Raw genomic sequence first — 27,350 nt, 5'->3', positions numbered from 1 at the left:
GTACTTGCACAGGCTTCTCAGACAGTGGCTGCTATGGGGTTGAAAGTGGGACAGAGACACCAGAAGTTGAGCCGTACTGAGGGATATTGGAGATCCAGCCCAGCCAGTGGAGAGACCTCCTCACCACCCTTTTTCTACTCTGAGGATCAAGCTAAAATACCAGAAATACCTTACTTACTGTACATGCACTAAAGTAAGATCTACTCAAGACTCACCCTAAAAAGCCTCAGACCGAGCCCCGACAAGATCCACAGTGGAAACAGTTTGGAGGTTGAGTCCTACAAGTTTGGTGGGATTGGCAAATACCTTGGCATTTCCACAGATCTACCACAATAAAGGTTAAAACTAAGCCTACACAAGTTCAAGGTGATTCATCAGTAACTGAACTGCCAACTAGGATAAAAATTCAATCAACTGTCTCTACAACATATTATTACAATGCCCAGTATAAAATTTAAAGTTACTACATATACAAGAAACAAGGAAATGTGACTCACAGCCAGGAAAAAACCAGTCAATAGAAACTGACCCTAAGATGGCTCAAATGTTGGATTTAGCAGATGTAGTAGGTGGACAATCAAAAGCAGTTATTATAAATATGTTCGAAGAACCAAAGGAAAACATAAGCTTAATGAGGGAACAGCTAAGGAATCTCAGGAGAGAAATGGCACCTATAAAAAAAAGAACCAAAAAAAAAAAAAAAAAAAAAAGAACCAAATAGAAATTCTATAACCAATAGCCTAACACTTGAAATGTAATATTCACTGGATGGGCTTAATAGCAGTTTAAAGATGACTGAGGAAAGTGTCAATGAATTTGGAGACAGATCAATAGAAATTATCAAATTTGAGAAATAGAAAAAAATTGAGGAGAAATGAACAAAGCCTCAGAAACCCACAGGACAATATCAAATGGTCTAACACGCATGTAAAAGGAGCAGATAGGGAGACTAAAGCAAAGTGTATATAGTTTCCAAACATATTGATGTACAGATCCAAGAAGCTCAGCAAACTCCAAGCAGGATAAAACCAAAGAAAACCATAACTAAGCATATCTTAGTCAAACTGCTGAAAACCAAAGATGAAGAGAATGTTTTGAAAGCAGCCAGGGCTGGGGGTGGGGGTGGGGGCGGGGGGAGGGTGGGGAGACACACTACAGACAGAAGAACAGCAATGCAAATTACAGGTGAATTTTCATCAGAAACAATGGAGGCCAGAGGACAGCAGAGGATCATAGTTTAAGTGTTAAAATTAAAAACAACAGGGCCTCCCTGGTGGCGCAAGTGGTTGAGAGTCCGCCTGCCGATGCAGGGGATACGGGTTCGTGCCCGGGTCTGGGAGGATCCCATATGCCGCAGAGCGGCTGGGCCCGTGAGCCATGGCCGCTGAGCCTGCGCGTCCGGAGCCTGCGCGTCCGGAGCCTGTGCTCCGCAACGGGGGAGGCCACAACAGTGAGAGGCCCGCATACCGCAAAAAAAAAAAAAAAACAAAAAAACAACAACAACAAAAAATCCCTGTTAACCTAGAATTCTATATCCAATGAAAATAACCTTCAAACATGAAGATGAAATCAACATTTTCAGGTAAACAAAAGCTGATATAAAACTAATCTATACTGATAGAAATTAGATAGTTACCTGGGATGGGGAGGGTGGAATTGACTACAAAGGGACATGAGGGTCTTTCTGGGGTGATGGAAATGTTCTGTATCTTGAGTGGGGTAGTGGTTGCCTGAGTGTGTACATTTGTCAAAACTTATCAGACTGTGCATTTAAAATGTGTGCATTTTATTGTATGTAAATTACACCTCAATAAAGTATACTTTTTAAAGTTTGTGAAAATTTAAAAAATGAGCTTCTCTATGAAGCAATATCAAACATGCAGTGTCATGCTAACAGGCAAGTTTGCCTGAGGAATCATGCCCTTTCCCCGAACGAGCCAAAAAAAAAAAAAAAAACTATCAACATGTGATTCATTTGTTCATTTAAGAATTAGCAACATTGGGCTTCCCTGGTGGCACAGTGGTTAAGAATCTGCCTGCCAATGCAGGGAACACGGTTTCGAGCCCTGGTCCGGGAAGATCCCACATGTCGTGGAGCAACTAAGCCCGTGCGTCACAACTACTGAGCCTGTGCTCTAGAGCCTGCGAGCCACAACTACTGAGCCTGCATGCCACAACTACTGAAGCCTACATTCCCAGAGCCCATGCTCTGCAACAAGAGAAGTCACCAAAATGAGAAGCCTGTGCGCCGCAACGAAGAGTAGCCCCCGCTCGCCGCAACCAGAGAAAGCCTGCACACAGCAACCAAGACCCAACGCAGCCAAAAATAAATGAATAAAATAAATAAATTTGTTTTTAAAAATTAAAGAAAAAAAAAAGAATTAGCAACATCAGCAAATTGGCAAAGTAGGCAGCTCCAAACACCCATGCCTCCACAAAAACATTTTTTAAAAAGGCAGAAACTTTAGAACCAATGCAGTCAGAACTCTGGGAAACAGTCCAAGGTTTATAGCAACTTAAAAATGTTAGGTGGACTTCCCTGGTGGCGCAGTGGTTGAGAGTCCGCCTGCCGATGCAGGGGATATGGGTTCGTGCCCTGGTCTGGGAAGATCCCACATGCCGCGGAGCGGCTGGGCCCGTGAGCCATGGCTGCTGAGCCTGCGCGTCCGGAGCCTGTGCTCCGCAGCGGGAGAGGCCACAACAGTGAGAGGCCCCCGTACCGCAAAAAAAAACAAACAAACAAAACAACAACAACAACAAAATGTTAGGGAGCTAAAACTACAAAACTCTTAAAAAAAAACCAAAAACAACACAGGGGGCAATCTTCCTGACATTGGATTTGACAATGATTTATTGGATATTACCCCAAAAGAATAGGCAACAATGGAAAATAATAGATAAATTGGGCTTCATCAAAATAAACATTTTGTACATCAAAGGGCAACTCACAGAATAGGAGAAAATATTGGCAAATCATATACTTGATAAAGAATTAATATCCGGAAGATACAAAGAACTCCTATAGCTCAAAAATTTTAAAAAAATTTTTTAATGGGCAAAGGGCTTGAATAGGCATTTCTCCAAAGAATATCTATAGATGGCAAATAAGCACATGAAAAGATGTTCAAAATCATTAGTCATTATAGAAATGTAAATCAATGAGATACTACTTCACATCTATTAGAATGGCTATAATCAAAACGAAAACAGGAAATAACAAGTGTAGGTGAGGATATGAAACCCTGGTACGTTGCTGGTTGGAATGTAAGATGACTCAGCTGCTTTGGAAAACAGTTTGGCAGTTTCTCAAAAAAGTTAAACCTAGAATTACCACATGATCCAGCAGTTCTACTACCACCCAAAGACTGGCTATTTGGAAATCAAAAAGAATCTTGTACACTAGTGTTCACAGGATTATTCACACTAGGCTAAAAGGTGAAAACAATCCTAATGTCAGTGAACAGATGAATGGATAAATAAAATATGGTATATACATTCAATGGAGCATTATCGAGTCAGACACAAAAGGACAAATATTGTGTGATTCCTCTTATATGAAGTACCTAGAATAGGGAAATTCATAGAGACAGAAAGTAGAATAGAGGTTACCAGGGGCTGGGAGGAGGGTGAAATGGAGATAACTGCTGAATGGGTACAGAGTTTCTGTTTGGAATAATGAAAACACTTTGGAAATAGGTAAGGGTGATGCTTACACAACACTGTGGATATAATTAATGCCACCAAATTGTACATTTTAAAAAAAATGATTGAAATGGCAAATTTCATGTTATATATATTTTACCACAACTTAAAAAAAAAAAAAGAAAAACAGACTTAGTGCAGGGTTGTAATTATAACTCAAAATGTGTTCAGTATAAGACTAGGTTTGCCTCATTTTTAGGTAAATATCTTCCATTGGACCTTTCATTTCATGTCCACTGTTAAAATGTTTACCATTAATGATGAAAGGACTTTTGTTGGTAGTGATTTTCCACAGGGCTCCTCTGTTCAAGGTGTACATTTTTTCCTCCCACACTCTTCCCTCCTCCGCCTGCCTGGATGTGTTGGGCCGGGTGAGAGTCCCTGTTTGTGTCCGTAAGCCTCACGGAGCTGAGGGCAGATGCTGATTGTGAGGACTGGGGAAGAGGAGACGGGGCACCCACAGGGAGGCTGGACGTGGGCTGACGGCTTCCTCTGGGGCACTGACAACCAGGGGGGTGTGCAGAGCCAGCGGGCACGGGCACACGGAGCAGCGGGCTGTGCAGGCGTGCAAGAGAGCACGGGAGCGCCCATGACTACGTGGGTGGCTGACACCTGGGGCTGCCCCAGGAGTGGGGGACCCCAAGGCTCCAACTGCCCACCTTCCCCTCACCTCGGCCCGACCGCAGGGAGAAGCTCAGGGTGCGTTTGATGCCCTCACAGTTGCCCGGGTCTTCATTGATGATGCCCACGTTGGTGTTCCAGGTGGTCCAGTTCACCTCGTCCACCCTGCAAGGGGAGGAGGTGAGGGAGCAGGAGCTGGTGGTCCACGGCCAGCTTCCCAGCCCCGCAGGCCACGCCCATAGACCAGGATGGGGAGACACAGCCGGCGAGAGGAGGGCCCACAGGGGCCTGCCTTTTGGACTCCACCCCTGAAGATGAGTTCTCTGACCACACTGTGGGACCCAGGAACTTTAAAGATTGGATTCCTGGTTCTGACCCTGATTGCTAGGTGATCCCTTCTGGACACCTCATTTACCAGTATTTCATGTCTGGGTCCCACCATCTGGGATCTATGGTGGGGCCCCTATGCCCACAGTCAACCCCTAGGGCAGCCCCTGTACCTACAGCTGTCTTGGGAGAGTCCTTTATGTTCATGACTGGGCCCAAGAGACCCTGAGAAAGGCTTATGTTCCCACAGCTGGTTCCAGGTGGGTCCTCCATACCCATGCTAAGTCCTGGAATGGCCCCTGTACCCACAGCTGGCTCTGGGTGAATCCCCAGGCCCACAGGTGAGCCCTGAGTTAGGCCTCTGTACCCACAGCTGATTCTGGGTGGGCCCCAATATCCACAGCTTAGCCCCCAAGTTCCCCAAACTTTGATTCGTGCCTGGGAATTACCTGAAACACCACCTGTAGTCGTCCTTGCCGTCAGCTGTGTACCCCACCTGCAGCAGCTTGCCTGAGCGAAAGGCCTTCCTCATACACTTAAGGAAGCTCTTCTCCGTGTCCAGGATGGTGATGGCTCTCTGCAGGACGACACAAAAGGCAGAGGGGCAGAGGGTTCATCCAGGAGCCACCCCTGGCTGCCAGTGCCACCTGCCAAGATCGGCGTCTGCAGGGTCTCTCCCTGTCCCTGTGCCTCCGAGCCGGACCTCCAGAACCCTCTGCACCAGGCTGGTTCCCACAGCCAGGCGGGTGCACAGTCCACGGATGGAGCTCAGACCTGCACAGGCGCTGCTGGTGCCTTCTGGGTCTGGGCAGGGCAGCCATGAGTTAGATGGAGTGTGCCAGCCCCAGTTCCGCCCCTGAGGATCTCACAAAGGGGCAACATAGTGTAGTGGCTAAGAGCAGAGGCTCGGGGGTGAGACTGCCTGTGCCGAGTCCTGGCTGGGCTACTTACTGGTTACCTTGGACACAGATACCTAACTTGTCTATGCCTCGTGCCTTCATCCAAAAACGGGGAGAGTGAGAGTGCCCTCTTGGTAGCATTATTGTAGGATTAAAGAGAGCATGTACGGAAGACACTTAGAACAGTACCTGGTGTAGGGCCAGTGCTACTTAATAAGAATGACGCTTTTATTATTAGTTGGAAAGGCAGATGTAGACCAGGTGTCTCAAAGGTGCAGCTCTCAGGGCCCATCCCATATTAGCTGCTTCCCGAGTCTGGTCTCTGGTGCCCACTCTAGATGGAGTTCCTCTGCGACAGGCACCCCTGTGGGGCTGAACCCTCCATCTCCTCCCCACAGGGACTGCCCAGCCCACAGCAGATACAGAGTCTGCAAACACCCACTGGTGACCCTGGGCAGGGACCCCTGTGGGAGGAGCCAGAGGGAGCCAACTGAGGGAGAGGCTGCTGCCTGAGCGCGTGGCCTGGCTAGGCTTTCTGCACCCTCCCCAAAGCGTGCAGGGGTCCATGCACCCAGCTGTGTTGAGCAGCAGCCAGAGCAGCTGACCCCTTCATGCTGCACACTCCCCGCCAAGCATCCACCTGCAGCTTCCAGATGTTCTTGCTCTCCTGTGCGATCTTGTTGACCGTCTCACCCATGAGGGCAATGAGCATGTTGAGCAGGAGGATGTACGTGAGAATCACATAGGACAGTAACAGGATGACAAAGACAGCCTTGAAGTCATAGTTCTCCGTGAACTCCAGGTCTCCCATGCCGATGGTGAACTTGAACAGCTCCAGACACGTGGAGTACAGGCTGTTGTAGGAGCTGTCGGATGGCCGGCAGCCAGGACCTCGCCACCTGTGTGACGTCGACTCAGCCGACACGGAGTCATTCTTCCCATCCTCAATCAGTGTCACCACCGCTATAGGGCATGGGGGACATGTGGCTGGATGGAAGCCAAGACCCCAGGTTCCCCAGCATGCACACCCACTACCCCCAGGATGGGTCTTCAGCAGGAACTCTGGCTTGGCTATGAGGCACCTTTGTGTGATTTTTGTTTTTGAAAACACTCCCTTCTTCAAAACTATCAGTTTGTCATAATATACTGTTTTATCAATAGAAAAATTTTATCATCATCTGCTAGGGGAAAAAATGCTAAAATAAATATATAAATATATATGCACAATGTGAAACAGCCACATTTGTGCAGTGCACAAGCTGCCTAACCTTACATGTCAGCCCTGGGTCCACATCTACTTTCTCAGTCACAGCTTTGTCTGCCTGTGCCCCTTAGAGGGTAGCCCAGAGCCAGCCCATTCCAGAACCATGGGGGCTAAGCAGCTCAGATCAGAATGTCTTCTTGCTGCATTCTGTACTCTTCTTTGGGAGATGTACTCCAGAGCCCGAGAGCTTCTGTAGCAGTTGTGCCCCATGGTTACTGCATAACCCCCTTGGCCTTATCCCCTCCTGTGGCTCCTGATATGCAGGGCCTTCAGACCAAGTGCCAGAGCCCACACTAATCCCTATCATATCCCTTCCAGTCAAAGCTGCCCATCACTCCCAGACAGGAGACCACGTGAACCATGTAACAGTAGGACTCAGATGGGGATCAAAGCAGGACTCAGTTGCTAAAAAAATGATGTGGTGTGTCAAAAGGGCACAGGAGCCAGCTGTAAGGGACTCCTAATGACCATTTCTCAGAGAATTTGAGCATGAAAAGAAATGATGATAGTAAGCTGTTATAACCCACTTAACAAAGTGAGAAGCCACACACACACACAAAAAGAATCAAAGAGTTCCTACTGATGTAAATAAATAAATCATTGTAGGAGAATGGAAACCCCTTCCATTACATTACTGTAGGGAAAGCTCTTCCAGACAATAGAATGCCAGCTAACAAACGTAGAAAGAATAAATTAGAAAATTATCATTTGGCAACCATCACAGGATCAGGTGATTCAGGTGGGAACCATCAGTGGATGCTAAAACCACTGGGTGAAAGTTTGACGAGAAACAGGATATTTACAGTCTCAAAGCATCACCTCACAAATTACTTATCAATTACAAAGGGAAAGATAATAACTTGACAGTGGATAAATCTGGTAGACCTACCAAAACCAAGTAACCAAAGTTAACATCACCAGAGGGAATGTAAATTGGTGCAGCTACTATGGAAAACAGTATTGAGTTTCCTTAAAAAACTAAAAATAGAGCTACCATATGATCCAGGAATCCTACTCCTGGGCATATATCTGGAAAAAACAAAAGTTCTAACTCAAAAACATACATGTACTCCAATGTTTATAGCATCACTATTTACAATAGCCAAGACATGGAAGCAACCTAAGTGCCCATTGACAGATGAATGGATAAACAAGATGTGGTATATATATATACAATGGAATATTACTCAGCCATAAAAAAGAATGAAATATTGCCATTTTCAGCAACATGGATGTACCTAGAGAATATCATACTAAGTGAAGTAAGTCAGACAGAGAAAGACAAATAGTATATGGTACCACTAATATGTGTAATCTAAAAAATAATATTAATGAATCTATAAGCAAAACAGAAACAGACTCACAGACATAGAAAACACAACTTACCATTATCAAAGGGGAAAGGGAAGAGGGGAGGGATAAGTTAGGAGTATGGGATTAATAAATACAAACTGCTATACATAAAATAGATAAGCAACAAGGATATACTGTATAGCATAGGGAACTATATTCGATATTTTGTAATAAACTATAATGGAAAATAACCTGAAAAAACATACATATATATGTGTAACAGAATCACTTTGCTATACACCTGAAACTAACACAATATTGTAAATCAATTATACTTCAATTCTAAAAAAAGAACCACAAAGTTATCACCAGAAATGGGACATACAGACATCATGGGACTCCTGATATAAGGAAGACACACATTACTTCACTGATATTCTGACCAAACATGTATACCTAAATCTAATTGTGAGGGAACATCAGACAGACCCAAACTGAGAGACATTGTAAAAACTGGCCTTTACTCAATAAAAATGCTAAGACCACAAAAGAGAAGGAAAGGTTGAGGAAGTGCTCCCAACTGAAGGAGACTAAACAGACTTGACAAGTGAATGTAATGTGTGATCTGGGATTTTCATTTCTGTAAAAGATATTTATAGGACAATTGGTGAAATTTGAATAAGGCTGGAAATTAGCTAATAGTCCTGTATTGATATTAATTTCCTGATTTTGATTATTATGTTGTGTTTATGTAAGAGAATGTTCTTGTTTTTAGGAAATACACACTGAAGTATTTAACGGTAAAGGACTGATCATGTCTGCAACTCACTCTGTTCTTTTAAGTATGGTGTAGTGTGTGTGTGTGTGTGTGTGTGTGTGTGTGTGTGTGTGTGTAGCTGGGAGAGAAAGTGATTTTTTAAATGTGGTAAAATTTGGGGAATCTGGGTAAAGACTATAGAGAAGTTATTTGTACTATTCTTGTGGCTTTTCTGAAATAACATCAAAATTTTTAAAAAGTTTAATTGAGCCAAAATGCAGCTATACTCTAGGGAAGCAGCACTTCATACCTCTAAAATGACTTAAAATCTTTTATGAACCCATTTCTAAGTTCTCCTACTATTTCACTGTACTCACTGTCCATCTGCTCTGTCACCTGCAGACACACACCCCGGGGGGCCTCTCCCCACCCAGCCCTGCAGGGTCCTCAGGAAGCTGAGGTCAGCGGGACCCCCTGCCTCCCACCAGCCCTGACCAAGCCCGTTACCTGTGGAAAACCCAAATAAGAAAACGAGGTAAACAAACATGAAGCGACACAGGTCTCTCAGGATCATCTGCAGGAGAGAGCAGGCTTGTCAGAAGCAAATCAAGGCCCGGGAGGGGCCAAGGGAAGGGCCAGGACTGTGTCGGCCTGGGGGGTTCATCTTGAGCCCAAGTGGAAGCAGAGGACAGACAGGTAGGTTTGGCTTGGTGGTTTTCAGCTCAGGTGTCATGAGGGAGTCACCACAGCTCCCCCCACCCCCGCCCATGGGTCTTTTTCTGGTGGGAGAGGGGGGCCTGGCATGTGGCGGGTCAAGTTTCAGGGGAGCCCCCCAAACCTGGATCAAGGCCAGATTGCCTCATTGTTCGGGAATTCTCTGCAAAAGTGGGTCTTAAAGCAGCACCTCCCCAGACAACGCACAGAGTGTGGATGGAGTGTGTGGGACCGGGTCCCACAGACTCAGGAGGTAAACGGGCTCTGCGGAGAACCGCTCTGGCACCGGCACCCACCTTCTCAATCATGACAGCATAGATGCCCATCTGCTGGAAGCCACGGGTGTAGTAGAGCATGTTGGTCCAGCCCATGGCCAGGGAGAAAACCATGGAGGCCACGTACTCCTTGCAGTGGCAGAAGTATAGCGCGACGGTCCCCAGCATGAACAGCGACTGCACGAAGCTGACGGGGGAGGGACAGCAAGCCCTGTCCATGGGCACCGGGGGGCCTGCACCCTCACAGACAAGACCCCAGATGCCTGGACCTCTCCTCAGAGGCACAGCCCCAGGCCACGGGTGAGCTGGGGATGGCTGTCCTCCCTCCTTTAGCCCATGAGTCTCAGTGGGAGGAGTATCGCTCCCAACAGGCAAAAATGGGTTCGGGGGGCGGGGGGAGGGGGTGTTGCATGTGCAAAATCTTATTCTTTTTACACACAAAACACAGATATAAATACAGTACATAAACGCATATATAGTATATTTGCAGTAGGAGATTTCATGGGAGGGGCAATTAGGAAAAAAAATTTCTAAAAAGGCAATAATGAAAAAAGGCTGAGAAACAGGGCTGTAGCCCCAATAGCCTCCCTGCCCAGTCCCTGGGAACAATAGCCTCACGGACAACAGAGACCCTAGGAGGCCTAGGCCTCTGAGGAGGGCAGGCTGTGCTCTCCTGAAAGAACCACAGGTAGACTCTGCTGGTCACACCCTCAAACTCAGGAGAGGAGCCAGGGAAGATGTCCTTTCACTCTTTAGTTTGGTGAGGGCTGCCCTAGTCAGAGCCCTGGACAGGCTGGAGGACGTCTGGACGATCCTATGATCAGTATCCTACGACGATCCTATGACAGGGTCTGCTCAGTGGTCCCTTCTTTACTTATTCGTCCCAGGTCTCCTTGTTCATCATGGCCTCTTCCCGGAAGTGCCCGCCCAACAGCTGCATTAACACAGAAGCCTGCACTGACCACCCAACCTCCCATTTCTGTGCGAGAACCCAGCAAAAAGTCACTGCTGTGCTGATGTGAGTGTACTGAAAACTAGTGTCCCTAAACTGGCTCGTTAATTGGAGTTCTGCTGCAAAGAAAAACTATTCCTCGGCATCTGCAGACCCTTGGCCAAAATAAGAACTGATGCCAGCTGACACAGGCAAATGGAGTCCCCACCTAGGAATTCTGGAAGCTGGGAAGTAGTGAACAAATGGAAACTGACCTAGCAGACGCAAGAGAGCCAAATCCAAATCCATAGTGGGGAAACCTGAGAACCCACTCGTTTCATCAAGGAAACTCAAAAGGCTTAGGCACCCTTGGAGGGGAGGTGAAGAGACCTGAGGTGAGTAACAGTGGAGGTGCTGTCTCTGAAGAAGATAAAACAGAGGGTCTTTGGACCCGGTTTCATCAGACACCCATGAAAGCATTGGTATTTTACCCAAAACAGGAGATTATGTGATTTCTATACAAGACATTACGTAAAGCCCTCTCCTCCACTCAGCTCTCAGGAAGCTGGCAGCTAGACTTCTTCCCTCCGGATAGAAGATGGAAAAGATGCAACAGATTGACTTTGGACATTCTCCAACAAATTGTTTATCTAGACCAGACTATAATGCAGCTAAAAATTGATAAGCCCCATTCACACATTAAGAGCTTCCAACCAGCTTTTCAGTCCTCCACTCTTAATCATGAGCAGACGTCAAAGATTTCCAAATATTCTGAGAATGAAAGAGAGAACATGAAAGAGAGAACAAAACAAGCAAATGGGAATCAACAATTTGGAGAAAACAAAAGCTATGCAAAAAGAAAAAAATTACCAAAAACTATCTTATTAGTCGTAGAGGGACAAAAGAAGATATTGCATCCATGAAACAAGAATAAAGTGTTATAAAAGGGAACAAATAGGAGCTTCCCTGGTGGCGCAGTGGTTAAGAATCCACCTGCCAGTTCAGGGGACACGGGTTCAAGCCCTGGTCCAGGAGGATCCCACATGCCACAGAGCAACGAGGCCCGTGCACCACAACTACTGAGCCTGCGCTCTGGAGCCTGTGAGTCACAACTGTTGAAGCCCGCACGCCTAGAGCCTGTGCTCCACAACAAGAGAAGCAACCGCAATGAGAAGCCCGCACACGGCAAAAAAGAGAAACCCTGGCTCGCCACAACTAGAGAAAGCCGCGTGCAGCAACAAAGACCCAACGCAGCCAAAAATAAATAAATAAATAAACTTATTTTTTTTAAAAAAGGGGGGGAACAAATAGAATTTTTTTAAAAGAGCACTTAGGAATTAAAAACATGATATCAAAAATAATAAACTCAATAGAAAGACTGGAAATTAAAATTTATTTGAACCTCCCAGAAAGAAGAGCCAAAAATAAAGAGACAGAACCCAAGTGAAAAAATGTAAGAACTAGTTCAGGACAAGGTCAGGAGGTTCAATATACAAATCACAGGAGTTCCAAAAGAGAGATCAAGAAATAATTCAAGAAAATATACAAAAAAAAAAAGGACATAAACGTATAGATTGAAAGAGCCCACTAAGTACCCAGAACATTGGATAAAAACAAATCTGCATCAAGAAACATCAAGTTTCCAAACACTAGGAATAAACAGAAGATACTATAGGTTTACAAAGAGAAAAACCAAAACAGGTCTTAAAAGAGGATTCAGAATCAGAATGGCTTTGGACTTGTCACCTTTAATATTGAAAGCAAAGAAAAAATGGTGAAATATCTTCAAAATTTTAAAAGAATTTTATAGCCAACCTCGCTATCAATCAAACGTGAAGGTATAGTAGAAATATTTTCAGATGTGCCAGATTTAAAAGAAATTCCCTAGCACCTGGAACATACCTGGCACAGAGTGGACCCTCAGTATTTCTCACCCAACAAACATTTATTGGGTGCCTTCCATCATTCTTTCAACATGTTTGTGAAGCCCTACTATGTTCCAGGCCCAGCGGATGTGAGAGAATGAGTGAGAATGAGCTGATTGCTGTAACCCCAGGTCTCATGGCCAAAAGATGCTATCTGCTACAGAGGCATAAGAGTCAGTATCACTTACAAAAGCATCTCACTGTAGCTGTCCACAAATAAGGTCTTCAGTGATGGCCGTCTCTGCAGGAAATATTGAATCTGCAGGTAAACAGAGTAAGATCCCAGGAAAGGTTAAATGGTGAGCGCCCAGAATGCTTCCTAAATGGAGCCACGATGGACCATGGGAGTGCATCAAAGCAAAGATAATGAAGACAGTGGAACAGGATGGGTCAGGCTAATGGGGTAGTGTTATGTACTCGGTCAGGAAGATTTTAAAAAATAGAGCGGAATTACAGCTATACCTAGAAGCAAAGATGGGAAGGAAAACCACCAAAACGTTATTAATTGCTGTGCTTGAATGATGGAATTGGGTGATTTTTTTCCCCTTCTTTTTAATTTGTACTTTTTCTTCCTAATTTTCTTAAAGAAGTTTGAATTACAGTAAAAATTCTTTAACCATCCTCCACCGAACTAACTCTCCAGGATAAACCAGCACTCTCCACTCCCTGAAAACATTCTGACTGATGCCCACAGTGCATGCTCCTCTCCAGGACACCCACACCCTCCTTGCCCTCTCACTGGTTAATCCTGTTTACCAATAATGCTTTTTGCCCACTGCACTTGCTACTGCAGCTTTGTACTTTACTATAATATAAACTAGGAGGGTGAAAATAAACAGAAACAGTTGTTTCTGTGAAGACAGAGTCCAGTGATTTGGAAAGACTCCTTAAAGGTGAGTTACTGAAAAAAAAAAAAAAAAAAAAAAAAAAAAGAGGTGTAGCTTAGATCAAAAAGATTAAGGGAAAAAAATCACAATAATCTCAAATTCTGCATTCAGGTCCCTTCGTACGTGCCACAGTGGTTCCACATATATTAGAAGAATGGCCAAGGAATATGCATGTTTGAGTTTTTAGTTAAAATAAAATGGTTCCAGTATACATATAGATTTCTTTCATTATTCTGAGCTTTAATGGGCTGTTTCAATTAATTAAACAACTACTACTCATGATCTTGTCTCTTAAGAGGCTTTCACTCTATCTCTGTAATTAAATATTACATTCAGTGGGGAGTCCTGACTGCCTGTCTTCAAGCATGACTGCCCTGGGTCTGCAGGGACCCACTGGGCAAACCTGCACCCTCCCACAGCCGTGAATGCCTGAGGGTTCTCATCTTCACCTGTGCGTCTCTAAGCTCCTCTATCAGGGCCATTATGTGGCTGATGAATTAAAAAGTGGGTGAGGGCTGAGTGAGTCTCTTGACTTGTTGTTTTGGTGATAGTGGAAACTCACGGAGTTGGAAGGAATGCTTACCCCTCGGAAAAAGAAGTAGACTCCCCCTGCTACAGAAAGAATCTCTCCAGTGACTCGGAAATAGCCCCCAACGGTGTGTTTCAGCTTAAAGGGAGGCTGCAAAGGGCAGAGAAGTTAGTGATTCCATTCACTCATTCATTCATTCAACAAACATTTACCTGGTACAGAGCCCTGCGATTAAGACCCAGCCCCTTCTGGAGAGGCTCAGCCTCCATCAGGAGAGAGACACAAATAAAGACAACGCATAATTATGGGGACACCTGCAAGGAGGCCCCTCTGTGGGACCTGATTTCCAAAGTGGCAGCTTCCAGCTGCTAAGAGGAGTGTCCTCACTGTACTCTGCTGTCTCCTGGATGATGTCCTAACCTGGAGCTCTGCTTGGCTGGGAGGACGGTGGTGGCATTAGGTGGAGGCACCCTTACAGATCCAATGTCATGTGCTTCCTGCTGTTCCCACAGCCTATGGCGAACCCCTGGTCTCCCAGAACTGTCAAGGTTCCCCACGGATGGTGGAGGGAGAGACGTCACACACACACACACGCACGCACATGTGTGTGTCGTCCTTGTGTTTCAGCCACAGTTTTCCAGAATGGGCTTCCTTCCAGCCTATCATCCATGTTTCATAAGCACTAGTTCACTAGCTTGTCTCATTAGCACATATTTCTTTTCTCTTAAAATAAAGTCATTAGATGGCCTTAATAGTTGTATAGAAATCAGGTTTCACCTAACTAGGAAATTGAGTTTTTCAACCAAATTTACAAGCAAGGCAACCTGGAGATAAAGGCAGCAAGTTAAGTGCTTGGATACTGAATGGAAAGGACTCAGTTCAGAAACTTGAGGGAGTCTATGGCTCCTGGTAGCGGAAAAAGTCTGGTCTTAAGTTAATTTGATGCATAACCCAGGGCCTGGCTTAGAAGAAGCCCTCAAAGTATATGTCCAGGGAATGAATAACGTGCAAGTGAGTGAACAAAAGCAGGCAGGTGAGAGGGCTGGCAACGTGCTCAGGGCTGATGCCACCTGGGGCCCTGAAGACACCCAGCCGAGCGGAGAGCTGCTTCTGGAGCCCCAGTTCCTGCATCCTTTCTAACCTAGTACTCCCCCTCTGCAATCAGGGACCTCAGCGACCACAGGCTCGGCCTCTCAGAGCCCGGAGGCTAAAGGAGGGGCTGAGAACAGGAGAGGGGTGTGAGACGACCAGGAGAGGGAGGACTGAGCACAGGGACGTAAGATCTCCAGGTGACTCTTCCATGTCTCCAGGGTCTGGCCTGGGCCCGTGGTCCTGGGGTCTTATAGGAACGCCCGCCCCCCTCCCCTCATCCCCCGCAGAGGCCCGAGCCTCAGGCGCACCCGGCCTTCCACAGGCCTGTAGTAGGCGGCCGTGGTGAAGATGATCATATACAGGCAGTAGATGAAGAAGTTGAAGTAGAAGATGCGCTTGACGAATCTGTCCCACTTGTCCTGCAGAAGGCGGTTGAGCGGCTCCACTAAAAGCATGTCATGGCGGTTCTAAGGGGAGCAAAGAGGAGTGAGGCTCACCCCCACCCCGGACCCGTCTCACAGGACCACATCCCACCCACGTCTCTGCAGGACCACGCCCTCAGCTCGGGCGGCAGCGGAGGGTCACGGCCGGCTCCCCACGTGGCCCACCCTGTGGGCCTCAGTGTCTCTGTTGTGCAGCGACCAAGGGGTGAAATTGGACACATGACCCTAAGAGCCCCTGACACTCAAGAGCGTGCCAGTGTCGCCCGACATTCTACGCCCACTCTGTAATCACGCTCTCCCAAGAGCCTACATCCTTGCTGTTCCCACAGTGTCGGGAAGAGGCTGGCCCAGGCAGAGCTTAGCATGAGGCTGCTAAGGGAGAGGCCTCTGAATTCCTTAATTCTCCCATTTCCGGCCCTGAGTCAGACAGGCTATCCAGGTGGGAGTGGCAATTACCTATGCATGAGACTGGAGGGAACGAGGGAGTCTTTCCTGCCGTGAGTGGGCCCCGTGCCTGGGATTCCACCATTACAAGTATTGCTTTGGGGCAGAAGTCTCACATCAACGAGCTCTCTGTAAAGTTCAAGTATTCCTAGGATGTGGATGAGCCCAAATCAGGTCATCCTAGCCTTTTTGGGCCATTGAGTGCAACTCTGACCCAAGCTGGAGCTCCCCAAATAAGGTCCATGTTCAGTGTCTTCTTGAATACCTTTGGGGATGGGAAGCTCTCTGCTGCCCCAAGAAGCTGGTCGGGAAATTCTGCTCTCTGGAGTAAAGTTGGTCTTCTCTGCTTCCCACCAGTGGTCCCCGCTCTGCACTCGGGGCCCCAGCACTGCATTCCAGCCCTTGAAAGCCTCCAGAGATGTGCAGGTGGCAGCCGTGGGCCCAGAGCCTTCTCCACTCTAGGCCAAACACCCCAGTCCTTCCTGAGGTTGTTTCCTACCTGGGCCAGCCCTCTGGGAACACTTACGTCAGGGATTCTGAGTCAGAGGCCCAGATGCAGCACGGCAGCCCAGGTGGGAGCTGACAGGACAGAACAGAGCAAGCCAGGCCCCTCCCTCCTCTGGATTCTGCCCCCTGTAAAGGCAGCCTCTGCCCTGTGAGACATCATGGCAGCCCATCATCACCAACAGCACAGACTACAGCTCCCAAAGTCAGCCTCAGGGCCTGGGGCATCTGTCACCTTAGAAAGGTGGGACAGCAGTGGTGGCAGGATAAACTTTTCGTTAAGTGGCATTGGGACCCTCATTTGTAAACAAAATAAGTAAGACACCTACCTCCCACCTACGCAAAAATCAATTCTTGATAAATTTAAAAGCCAAACATAAAATACCTACAAAGGAACTAAATATAAGTATTGGAAGATGTGTGTGCAATCTTGTGGAAAAGGCTTTCCAAAGCGAGACACAAGTCACAAAAGCTATGAAAGAAAAAGTCTAACCAATGCGACTCTCAAAATGAAAACTTTTTATAAGCAAATGATGCAAATGAAGTTTGCAAGAGACTAGGAGACTAGGAGAAAATAAAATATCTGAAACATGTGCAATAGAGAAAGGATCAATTCATTTCATAACGAGAGCATCTACACACTAAAAGAGTAAGGCAAACAGTCCAGTAGAAGAGATGGCAAAGGACAATGAATAGGAAATCTACCAAAGAAATATGAATGGTTGAAAACACATGAAAAAATTCTCAGACTCACGGTAAGCAAGAAAACAAGAATTAAGACATCAGTGAGATAGCATTTTGGGCTCCATGGGCTTAAACTAGGTTAAAAAAAATAGATTGGTAATACCCAGGTTGGCAAGGACACAAGTAGATGTGTACCCATGCGTGGTGGGCAAGTGCATTCATGCAATCTTTTTGGAGGCCATACTTTCTGACTTAGCAATTCCAGTTCCAGGTGTCCTTCATAGAAAAATTCTCAAACCCATGCCAAGTGGCCGGTAGCATTGTAGTAGAAAAAAAAACAACAATGAAATAACTCAAATGTCATTCTGTGGATATTTACTCCCCATTCCTACTATGGAATAATTGCAGTAATTTTTTTTAATAAAGCAGACTCATATGTGCTGATATAAAGCTATCTACAGGGACTTCCCTGGAGGTCCAGTGGTTAGGACTCCGCGCTTCCACTGAAGGGGGCCCAGGTCCAATCCCTGGTCGGGGAAGATCTCGCAAGCTGAGCAGCACAGCCAAAATAAAAAAAATTTTAATTTAAAAAATAAAACATGCCACTAAGTGAAAAACATGGTTGTTCTGTACTATATATAGTATAATCCCATTTATATAAACAAAATGAAGCTACATGTTTTTATATGGTAGAAAAGGAGGATTCTTTTCTTGTCTATGTATTTTTGAAATATTTATGTTTTATGGGAATATTATCATATATTGACTGTATGATGCAGGAAGAAATTCAGTGGGAATGAATGGGGAGATGAGACCGCGGGGCATAGGCCCTGGGTAGCAGGTTTCCATTGATGGGAGGACAGGCAGAGCCAGATTAGGGAGTGGGAGTAGGGGCTGGGGTGCAGTGAGACCCAAAGCCCTTCCTGGCTGGGTCCCAGCCTCAGCCCACTCACAGGCGTCTCACTGCTGCTGTAGGCAATCACCTCCAGCACTGAGTTCTTCTCACAGGTGTCGATGCAGGACAGGTCGTACAGTGAGGAGTGCACGGGCCCGTAGGCCCACTCGGTGAACTTCCTGGACAGGTGCCTGCACTCGGGCTCCTGGATCTCCCTCTGGAGAATATAGGCCAGGACCTGCCGCAGGGATACAAGAGCCTGTTAGAGGCCAGGCTGGGGCCCTGCACAGGCTGCATCCCTACCAGCTCTGCTCCAAGAATAATTCTGCTTCCCAGCCCATTGGAGACCCCACCCAAGGCCCAGGAGAGCCCCGCCCCCGTCTAGCAGCCTCCTGACCACCATCAAGATCAACTTCCCACTGCCTCAGACCCCAACTGCAGCCACATCGGACCCATCACCTGATCACACCTGGCCCCCCATTTCTCCCACCTCACAGTGAAGGACTGCAGTGGTCCACTCTAGAAAACCTCAAGCCAGAAGGAAATAAAATCCAAGAAATAAAACCAAGTTTATAAAGTTTATAAAACCAATGTTCTCATCCTAAGAGACTCAGTATGAACAGAGTCAAGTTCCCAGAATCCTCTGGTACTGAGAAGCCCCTTCCTCTCCAGTTCCCAATTGCCCAGCCCCACCTTCAGCCTTCCATGGCCTGACATCATCCACAGGCTTGGGCCTGCCCCACCCCATTAGGACCCCATATCACCCAAAAGTCCTATCTTCCATGAAAAAACACCAACAGCTTCTCTTTCCATTTCACCCTCAGCTCAACCCACCCCCATCCCCAGACTCCAGCGCCCCACCCCCATTCTGTGTCTTGTCGGTGATGCTCAGAGTTGGAAATCAGAAACGGCCACGTGTGAGCTGAAGAATTCTGCTCGGCATCTCACAATGCCCCCGGCTGACTCTGATGCCCCCTGCCCTCCCTCTACAGGCTGGTGGGGCAGCACCAGGGCTCTGCGCAGTGGCGATGTCAGAAGCTTAGGAAGGTAGGCAGGCCCCTCCCACAGCACCCCGTGCTCGGGCATGATGCCCCCTCCCTACCCCGATCTTCCCACTCCTGGCGGCCAGAGCCAACGGCGTCAGCCCCTTCTTGTTGGTGAGCTCCTCCAGCTTCAGCGCAGGGTGCAGTCTGGCCCCCAGGATCAGAATCTCATTGTACATGCTCGTCACAAACTTGGTGTTGTCGGCCGTGTTGTCAGCCACCTCCACCAGCGCGTGCAGCACAGTGTTGCCCACCGAGTCCCTGGCACTGATGTCGGCCGACTGCCAGGAGTTCTGCAGCAGGAACTTCACGGTGCCCAGCTGGTTGGTGCACGCAGCCAGGGAGAGGGGCAGCTCACCTGCAGCCAACACAGGCAAGCAGTGGGCTTCCCCAGGAAGAGACTGGCCCTTGCACCACCCAGCCTCCAACTCCCCCCGTCTCCACCTCAAACCTCCCCTTAGCAATCATCAAAAAGCCAAGTGTCTACCGCGTGGTCTCCCCACCAAAATAGAAGCCTGGCCGCCCTTTGGTTTTCTTAAAGAAGTCCCCATTGGCCGCGGCCTGGACGTCGGCCCCGTTCTCCACCAGGAGGGTCACCAGTGCCATGTTCCGTCTCTCGATGGCAATGTGCAGTGCCGTCTGGCCTGTGGAGGACGCGTGCTGTTGGCTTTGTGCTCGTAGTCCTGTGGGGGCTGCCCGGGCGGGTGCCAGGAGTGGCCGTGGGCAGAACATGCGGTATGACCCCCCACCAAAGGAGGCCCAAGGAGGCCCTGAGGCAGGAGGAGAGACCCCCAGACAGGCAACACCAGACTGGGAGCTGAAGGAATCAAAATGGCCCAAGTGTAAGGAGGACCAAGCCATGGCGGGTGGGGGAAGGTGCAGGGACCCCCAGGACCAGGAGATCCCGACTCAGTGGCTGGACAGGGAGTAAGAAGCTCAGAGCCTTTCCCGGGCGTGACGGTGCCCCCCTGGCTCCAGGCAAACTTGTGGGCAGAGCCATGCCGGCCCGGGCCTCCCTCACCCTTGTAGTAGCTGTCTGTGTAGCTGGCGTTGACCAGCTCCTTCAGGCTGTCCGTCTGCCGGGCGATCTCCAGGAGAAGGGGGATGGTGTCGTTCTGCCCATTGTGCAGGTTGAGCATGGCTTTCAGCAGGCAGGTCTTCCCTGTGTCCGGGTCTGCAAGACAAAGTGGGGGTCAGAGCAGGCAGCACGGCGGGGCCACTCCCGGCACCTGGCGGCTTCCGGGCCACCTTTGAATTCGCTGTCCGTGAGATGCTTCTTGCTCTTCTTCAGAAAGAGCAGCAGGCTCTCCAGCTCTTCACAGTCATTCTGAGCAACTGCTTCGAAGATCTTCCTGCGGTCATAGAGCTTGAGGTTCTCGGCAGCAGAGTCCTGGGATGGCTGCCTATGGACCAGAAAACACCTTCGTCTCATACTCTGGTCTCAGCCCTGAGGCCTTCAGAGCCTGTCAGGGAGCACAACTAAACCCCGAGGCAAACCAAAAGGGGAAAAAACATGATACAAAACCCACCGCTCAGTCCAGGCTGCAACAGGGAACAGTGGGGTGCGAGTTCTGTTCTGTACCCACCCTGTGTGTAGGCATCATCTAGAAAGTCTCTGCAGCCTCCACTTCCTCCAATACCCAGGCCACTCACTTCTCTGCCTGCTCAGAGGCTGGGGGAGCCTGGAGGGGATGGAGGGCAGGGGTTTGGCTGGCCTCTGCTAAGTGAAAAAGCATCCTCACAGGGCCACAGCAGTCATCCAGCCCTGTGCAGTCCCTGTCCTGCTTCGGAGGAGGTGGGAGGCCTGGTGGACTCTCACTGGAACTGTTTTGTACTCTGTCTAAAAGCATCCTGCGCTTGAGCCTTCCAACTTAAAGTCCTCAGGATTAGGGCTGGTGAGCATTCTAAGCCTGGACCCAGAGATCAGCCAGCAGCTAGGATCTGCATATATGCCAGCATGTGTGGCCACATGTCCCGAAGGTCCTATGAGTACAGACGCTGGACCAGGAGACCTCTGGAGGCCCCCCAGCTCCCTAGCTCTATGGCCTTCAGCCCATAAACTCGAGTATCACATTGTGTCTCCATGGCTGGGGCCTCAGCCAGCTGGGCCAGTTAGGCTCCTGGTGGAGAGGGAGGCTGAGCTCCAGATGCAGCTTACCTGGCACAGGTGGGACCATCCCCAGGCCTCTGGACGGTGACAACAGGGCTGACTGTGATGGCCGGGCAGGATGCCAGCTGACCTTCCTCATAAGAGCAGTCCATGAGGGATGTGTCCTCCGAATCACCCTTTCCAAAGAGCCGGCTGTGGCCCTTGGCCGCAGGGAAGCTGTGGGGCTTGGCTGGAGCTGGCCTGGAGTTAGGGTCTCCATCTAGGGGCTCTGGGCAGGAGTCCTCTTGACACAGGTCCTGAGATTCCCGTAAGTCTGAGCTCCCCCATTTCTTCATCCTGCCAGATCCTCTGTGGCCTCAGAGGTGGCCTGCGGGCAGCCACCAAGATCGGGTTTGTTCCCAGCTGGAGGGCTGCATGACCCTAGCCCCCACTGCCCTTGTTGCAAAGGCCCCTGTGAAACAGGACAGCCCAAGCCCAGAAGTCCAACAGCTCCTGCCCCCAGCCTTCCAGAAAGGAAGCTTTCAGGGGTGTTGTACCTCCCACCCCAGAGGCCTCAGGGGGAGCAGGCCTAGCAGCCGCATGGCCAACAGCCTCCAGGGATGAATGAGCCTGCAGCATGGAACCATCAGGATGGATGGATCACTCCTCTTCTCTGGGCCTCAGTTGCCTTGTCTGCAGAGTAGGGATGATAACCACTGGTCTGCCTCCCTCCAAAATCAGAATAAGGGAAACAGGAGGAGAGGCTAATCTCTGGCTGTGCATTTGGGGAGGAACTCAGTGATGAGGATGGCTCAGCCCCAAAGAGCCGAGCAGTCTGCGTCCCCAGGAGCAAGGTGGCTGGCAGAGACCGGCACTCACACTCCACGCTGCATGGGCCCTTGGGTGCTGTGTGTCGTCCCCCATCAGCCATGCACTCTCTTGCCTTTGCTCTTCGACCTGGCTGCTGCAACTGTTGAGTTTGCAGGGGATTTTTTGCACTTTTTGTCATCTTTGTGAAACTAGTATATTTCAAGCATCCTGGCCCTGAACTTTTAGACTTTAAGTGATTCAGTGTCGGTGGGCCTTCTAGGCCTGAACACCTGGAGTTACACTGGCAGCTGGTGCCAGCACCTATGGCTGTAAACTTGTGTTGATACTGTTTTCCACTCTTTCTTAACGGCTTTTCCTACTCTTCCCCTCCCGACTGGGCATCATCACTCCCTGGTACCCAGCGCTGCCCCACATCTCAGGGACCTTGGCCTCCACAGTGCCTCCACATGGGGTGCTTTTTCCTCCTCCTCCTCTTATCCAAACCGCACCACCACTCAGATGCCACCTCCCCACTGATGCCACTTCCTCCACGTCCCCTAATCCCTGCGTTGATCGTGCTGCTCCCCTCCCCCTCCAGAGGGGCCCAGCTCATTTCAACCCTCCTCACAGCCCTCTTAGCACCGTCCACCATGCAGTCTAGCAATTTCTATGCTTCACCGTTATCTCTGCATCCTGCCCTGTGAACTCCACCTGGGCAGGGCACTAGCCAGATCCATGTCTTTACGAAAAAAAAAGCTGTGCTGGGAAAGGAGTGAGATCAGATACAGACCCTTCTGGCTCGCATTTCCATAGGAAGTTAGAGAGATTCATGTTCCGGCAGTGGCTGGATTCCAGAAAACAGCCACTGAAGGAATGGGAGGCTTCTCAAGCCTGCATGTTCAAGTGAAAGTTCAGGCAGTGAAAACTCAGAGCATGTGGCTGGGCTGTGACAATAACTCGACTATGATCTGATGCCCAGATCCACGCAGAAAAAGAGGCAGCCTTACCATTTCGCATCCTGTGAATAGGACAGACGATGACTACAGGCTCGTTTCCACTCCTGCCTGTTGTTCTGCATTCAGGAGGGCCTGAGTCTTTCTCTGATTCATCCATTAGGTGGAAACCCTGCTGCAGGAAGTATGGCCAGCCACAGAAAGCCCCACTTCCAACCAACACCCATGTGTGCATCCCATCATTCAACACCCATCCGCTGACGCTACTGGGTGCCCAGCCCTGTGTTGGGGGCACAGAGAGGACTGGGACCCCATCGGAGACAGAAACCAGGTGCTGGCTGGGGCAGGGGAACCACAGCAGGGCCGGGGTGCTGAAGAAGTCTTCGTAGAGGAGGTGACAGATGAGCTGGGCCTGGAAGTGGAACAAGGCTGGGCTGGGACTAGGGAAGAGGATGGAGATCCCCAGAGTAGCTGATGAAGAGGAAGTCAGTGGGGTCAGAACGAGATGGCTGTCAGCCCTGAACACCAAGGAACAAGATGTGGACGTTATTGCTCAGATGGCAGGAAGCCATGAGAAGCTTCCCATCAAGGCCTGTTCATAGGATGGGGATCGTATTGGTGATTAAAAGGCACGGGAGGGCTTCCCTGGTGGCGCAGTGGTTGAGAGTCCGCCTGCCGATGCAGGGGACACGGGTTCGTGCCCCAGTCTGGGAAGATCCCACATGCCGCAGAGCGGCTGGGCCCGTGAGCCATGGCTGCTGAGCCTGTGCATCCGGAGCCTGTGCTCCGCAACGGGAGAGGCCGCAGTAGTGAAAGGCCCGCGTACCAAAAAAAAAAAAAAAAAAAAGGTACGGGAGGCTAATGAGAATGAGAAGAATTGATGTGTTTGAGCCCATGCTGTGCAAAGGAAAACACTGTTCTAACACTTTACAGGCATTCACTCACCTTATTCTCACATCTCTAAGAGGGAAATATTTTACAGATGAGGAAACTGAGGCACAGAGCAATTATATTACTTACCGGAGGTCACACAGTTAGTAAAAGGTGGAACCTGGATTTGATCCCAGGCAGCCTGGCCCCTGAGCCTCTCTAGCACTCTACCACCCCACCGGAAGGCTCAGGGCTCTTTCTCAGTCATGTAAATCAGCCCCAGACCTCACACCAAGAGCTGGGGGCCAATCAGACCAGGCCCTCCCAGCCCTGGGGCCAGGCAGGTGGGGACAATGCCCTTTCATTCAGAAGCCCCAAACCTGTAGCACCCTCCTGCTCAAAACAAGCATCCCAGGAAGCTCAAAACCCCACAACAAACACAAATCAGGTCCAGGCCATATGCCAGGCCTGGCTCTCCCAGGAATGTCTCCCTCTGGATAAGGCTGGCTGCAAAACCAAAAATAAACCTGCTTCCCAACTAGCAGCTCTTAACAGCCCGACAAGAGAGCACCTATTAGCAGGAGCCTCAACAAACCTTTCAGTGCTGTTCTTTCTTGAAGCTTTGCCTCATTCTCTGACTGGTCCAAATCTAACCAAACTCAGTAAGCATGAAGCAGCCCACACAGTGCTATCAGTCAGTCAGTCAACAAACCCTGAATCTGCCCTGCAGGCCCTGTACCTGATTCCCTACTGGAAACCAAGCTTCTCCCAGGACAGAGGGAGGGACAGGGACTAAGAGGCCATTTGCTCTAGGCTGGGGGTGGGGGGGTGAACAGGGACAAGATGGTCTGCACTGCCGGGCCTGAGGTGTGCCCAGCACGTGCACCCCATGGCAATGCACCTGTCAGAGCCAAACATTCTATAGAGATGGGGGAATTTCCAACTGCGATTTGGGGTGTCGGAAGGAGATGGTGCTTCTGTTTTACATAAGATTCACAAATTCACCAATCTCGACTAAAGGATGGTCTTGAGAAAAGACTCTGCCCAGCAAAGGCCTGGTTTGGCCTCTGGGTCTTTCTCAACTCTAGAGCCAGGAAGGACACTGCCCATCACCTGGGAGAGGCCTCCCTTCCCCTCTCCCCAGTCCAGGTGAGACATCCTGGGATACAGCTCTCCTCCTCCCCTCTCTGCCCAAAGCATCCATCTGCATCTGGCTTCCGTTCAGGCTTTTGGGAGCTGGTCCAGCACCTGGCCTTGATCATTCTCGTCTCCTACTAAGCATCTCCTAAAGAGGGATGGAGAGCTGGGTTTGCAACCCGTGGATGAAGAGCCAAAAACAGAGAGTGGAGGCTAGACAAGGACCCAGGGCTCCTGCCTGCTGGCCCAGCGCTCCCTCACTCCAGAGAGGACTATGCACCAAATCCTCCAACCACAAACCGCTGGCCTTTGCAGCAGCCAAAGCTTCTTCACCCCAGGATGCCTCGGGTGCAGATAATACACAGTGATAACAGCAACCTCCACTATCACTTACCAAGTGCTCACGATTAGCTAGGATATGTGCCCCACGACTCCGGCACCACTTAAGACTGACTCACCATGGGCTTTGAGGAAGCCACTGTTATCATCCCCAGGTTTCAGATGGGGTAAGTGAGGCGCCGAGAGGCTAGCTGAACAGCCCGTAGTCACACAGCTGGGAAGAGGCATACCCCAGCTTTTGACAGCTCAGTATGCTGTCAAACGCTTTTAGATGTTTCTAAAAGCAAACATCCAACTACAAAAGGGACTCACCAGCTAGACGCAGGCACACCCCAGAGCCAGCAGGCGCGGCGAGCTCGAAGGCCGTTCCACTCGAAGGGAGAGTTGAGCTGCTGTGGGGAGAAGAGGTGCCTCCCCTGCCTCCCTCCGTGAGGGTCCACGGCCCCTCCCCGGGCTGCGGCTGCTCCGCACTGACAGGGATGGGCTGTGGGCGCGCTCTGGCACTCAAGGAAAACGTTTCCAGCAATGGTAGCAGCTGCTGTTGCTGCGGCTCCGATTCCCAGAGGATCCCAAAGTCTTTCCCATCATTTTTGCCCTTTTTTTTTCAGAAACCACTTAGCTGCTGTCCTTCCTCCAACCGTGCCAGGGCCACAATGCAATTAGCCACACGCAGCCCAGAACCAGCCAGAGCTGGTGACCTCAGCTCTCAAGGAAGAAGGGCGCTGCTCCGGCCTCCCAAACCCACCACTCTTGCAGACAGGCTGGTCTGGGGAAACAGCTCAACAAATGCACTTTCACAACCAGAGATGTAAATGGAGCACTGCTCCATTTTCAAAATGCAGAAGGAATGGGAAGGGTCGTGTCACCCATCATGCAATCCTGGCCTGGCAATAAGGGACCTCCTGGTTTTGAGTGCTGCCTTTGCACCAACTCTGTGTGACCTGGGACAAGTGCCTGGCTCTCTGGGGCCTCTCATTCCCTGTGTGCCCAAATCTGGGGCAGGGATGATGGTGGGGGCACTTCTTCATCGGCCAGTTCTGGCCTTTCTCAATGGGGATTCCTCACGGAACCGCAGAACACAGAAAATGATGAGGGTTTATTTTCTAACGCCTCCTAGTATGATCCTAAAGGAACAAAAGAAAAGTTATTCCATCACTCCCAATAAGGCTTCATTCCCTCCCGGAAACTGGTTGAGAAAAGTCTCAAAGTCTTTCCAGGTGTGCATACAGGCTGTCGCCCAAAATGCCTGAGAAGCTGACCTAGCAGCTGCCCCTGGGAACTCAATAGGACTCCAATAAGCTGCGGGTCAGACACAGCCTGAAAAGAGCAGCCACATGCCAGAAAGGCCCACTGTAGCCCTGCCTGGAGTAACTTACAAGCTCTGACCCTTGAGTCAGACACTGAAGTGCAGACACCACATGGATCCGGCATGCCTTTCTACAGTTTACAAAAAGCTTTCACCACCCACTCTCCTAGGCCACGCAACAATCCTGCACAGTGGGAGGGTAGAGACTGTCGTAGCCATTTTACAGATGAGAAATCTGTGACATCTAGCAATTAGATGATTGCCCAAGTCACACTGCTGGTTGGGCCAGGAAGCTGGGCCCATTCCACCACGCCATACCATGTCCTCTGCTTGCACACCTTTTCATATGTGTGCCATTTGATATGTGCCTTAAATTGAAGCTAAAATGCTTCAATTAAAATGAAACTTGGGGGACTTCCCTGGCGGTCCGGTGGTTAAGACTCTGAGCTTCCACTGCAGGGGGCTCGGCTTAGAACCCTGGTCAGGGAACTAAGATCCCACATGCTGCACAGCCAAAACAAAAATAAAAAATAAAATAAAATGAAATTTTGGAATGACTAAGAACCTGCTGTATAGTGCAGGGAACTCTACTCAATACTCTGTAATGGCCTACATGG

At 49.3% G+C, this 27,350-nt stretch overlaps 1 protein-coding gene across 1 annotated transcript in view; it reads right to left on the bottom strand.

Moving 5' to 3' along the window:
• Positions 1-27,350, bottom strand: part of TRPV1 (transient receptor potential cation channel subfamily V member 1) — a 32,556-nt gene that overhangs the window by 2,304 nt on the left and 2,902 nt on the right. Inside the window, exons 2-15 of the mRNA XM_060081399.1 lie at positions 21,388-21,706; positions 20,478-20,632; positions 20,251-20,403; positions 19,733-19,873; positions 19,289-19,587; positions 18,245-18,424; positions 15,525-15,683; positions 14,179-14,274; positions 12,897-12,967; positions 9,874-10,039; positions 9,371-9,437; positions 6,190-6,512; positions 5,100-5,227; positions 4,373-4,488 (exon numbers count right to left, since the gene is read on the bottom strand). Of these exons, the coding sequence (XP_059937382.1) occupies positions 4,373-4,488; positions 5,100-5,227; positions 6,190-6,512; positions 9,371-9,437; positions 9,874-10,039; positions 12,897-12,967; positions 14,179-14,274; positions 15,525-15,683; positions 18,245-18,424; positions 19,289-19,587; positions 19,733-19,873; positions 20,251-20,403; positions 20,478-20,632; positions 21,388-21,674 (2,341 nt within the window). The 5' untranslated portion in view covers positions 21,675-21,706. The remainder of the gene's footprint in view (positions 1-4,372; positions 4,489-5,099; positions 5,228-6,189; positions 6,513-9,370; positions 9,438-9,873; positions 10,040-12,896; positions 12,968-14,178; positions 14,275-15,524; positions 15,684-18,244; positions 18,425-19,288; positions 19,588-19,732; positions 19,874-20,250; positions 20,404-20,477; positions 20,633-21,387; positions 21,707-27,350) is intronic.

Source organism: Mesoplodon densirostris, chromosome 18 (genome assembly GCF_025265405.1).
Source record: "Mesoplodon densirostris isolate mMesDen1 chromosome 18, mMesDen1 primary haplotype, whole genome shotgun sequence".
NCBI lineage: Eukaryota > Metazoa > Chordata > Mammalia > Artiodactyla > Ziphiidae > Mesoplodon > Mesoplodon densirostris.
Note: the sequence above shows the minus strand (reverse complement) of the source record. Positions and strands in the feature narration are given on the sequence as shown.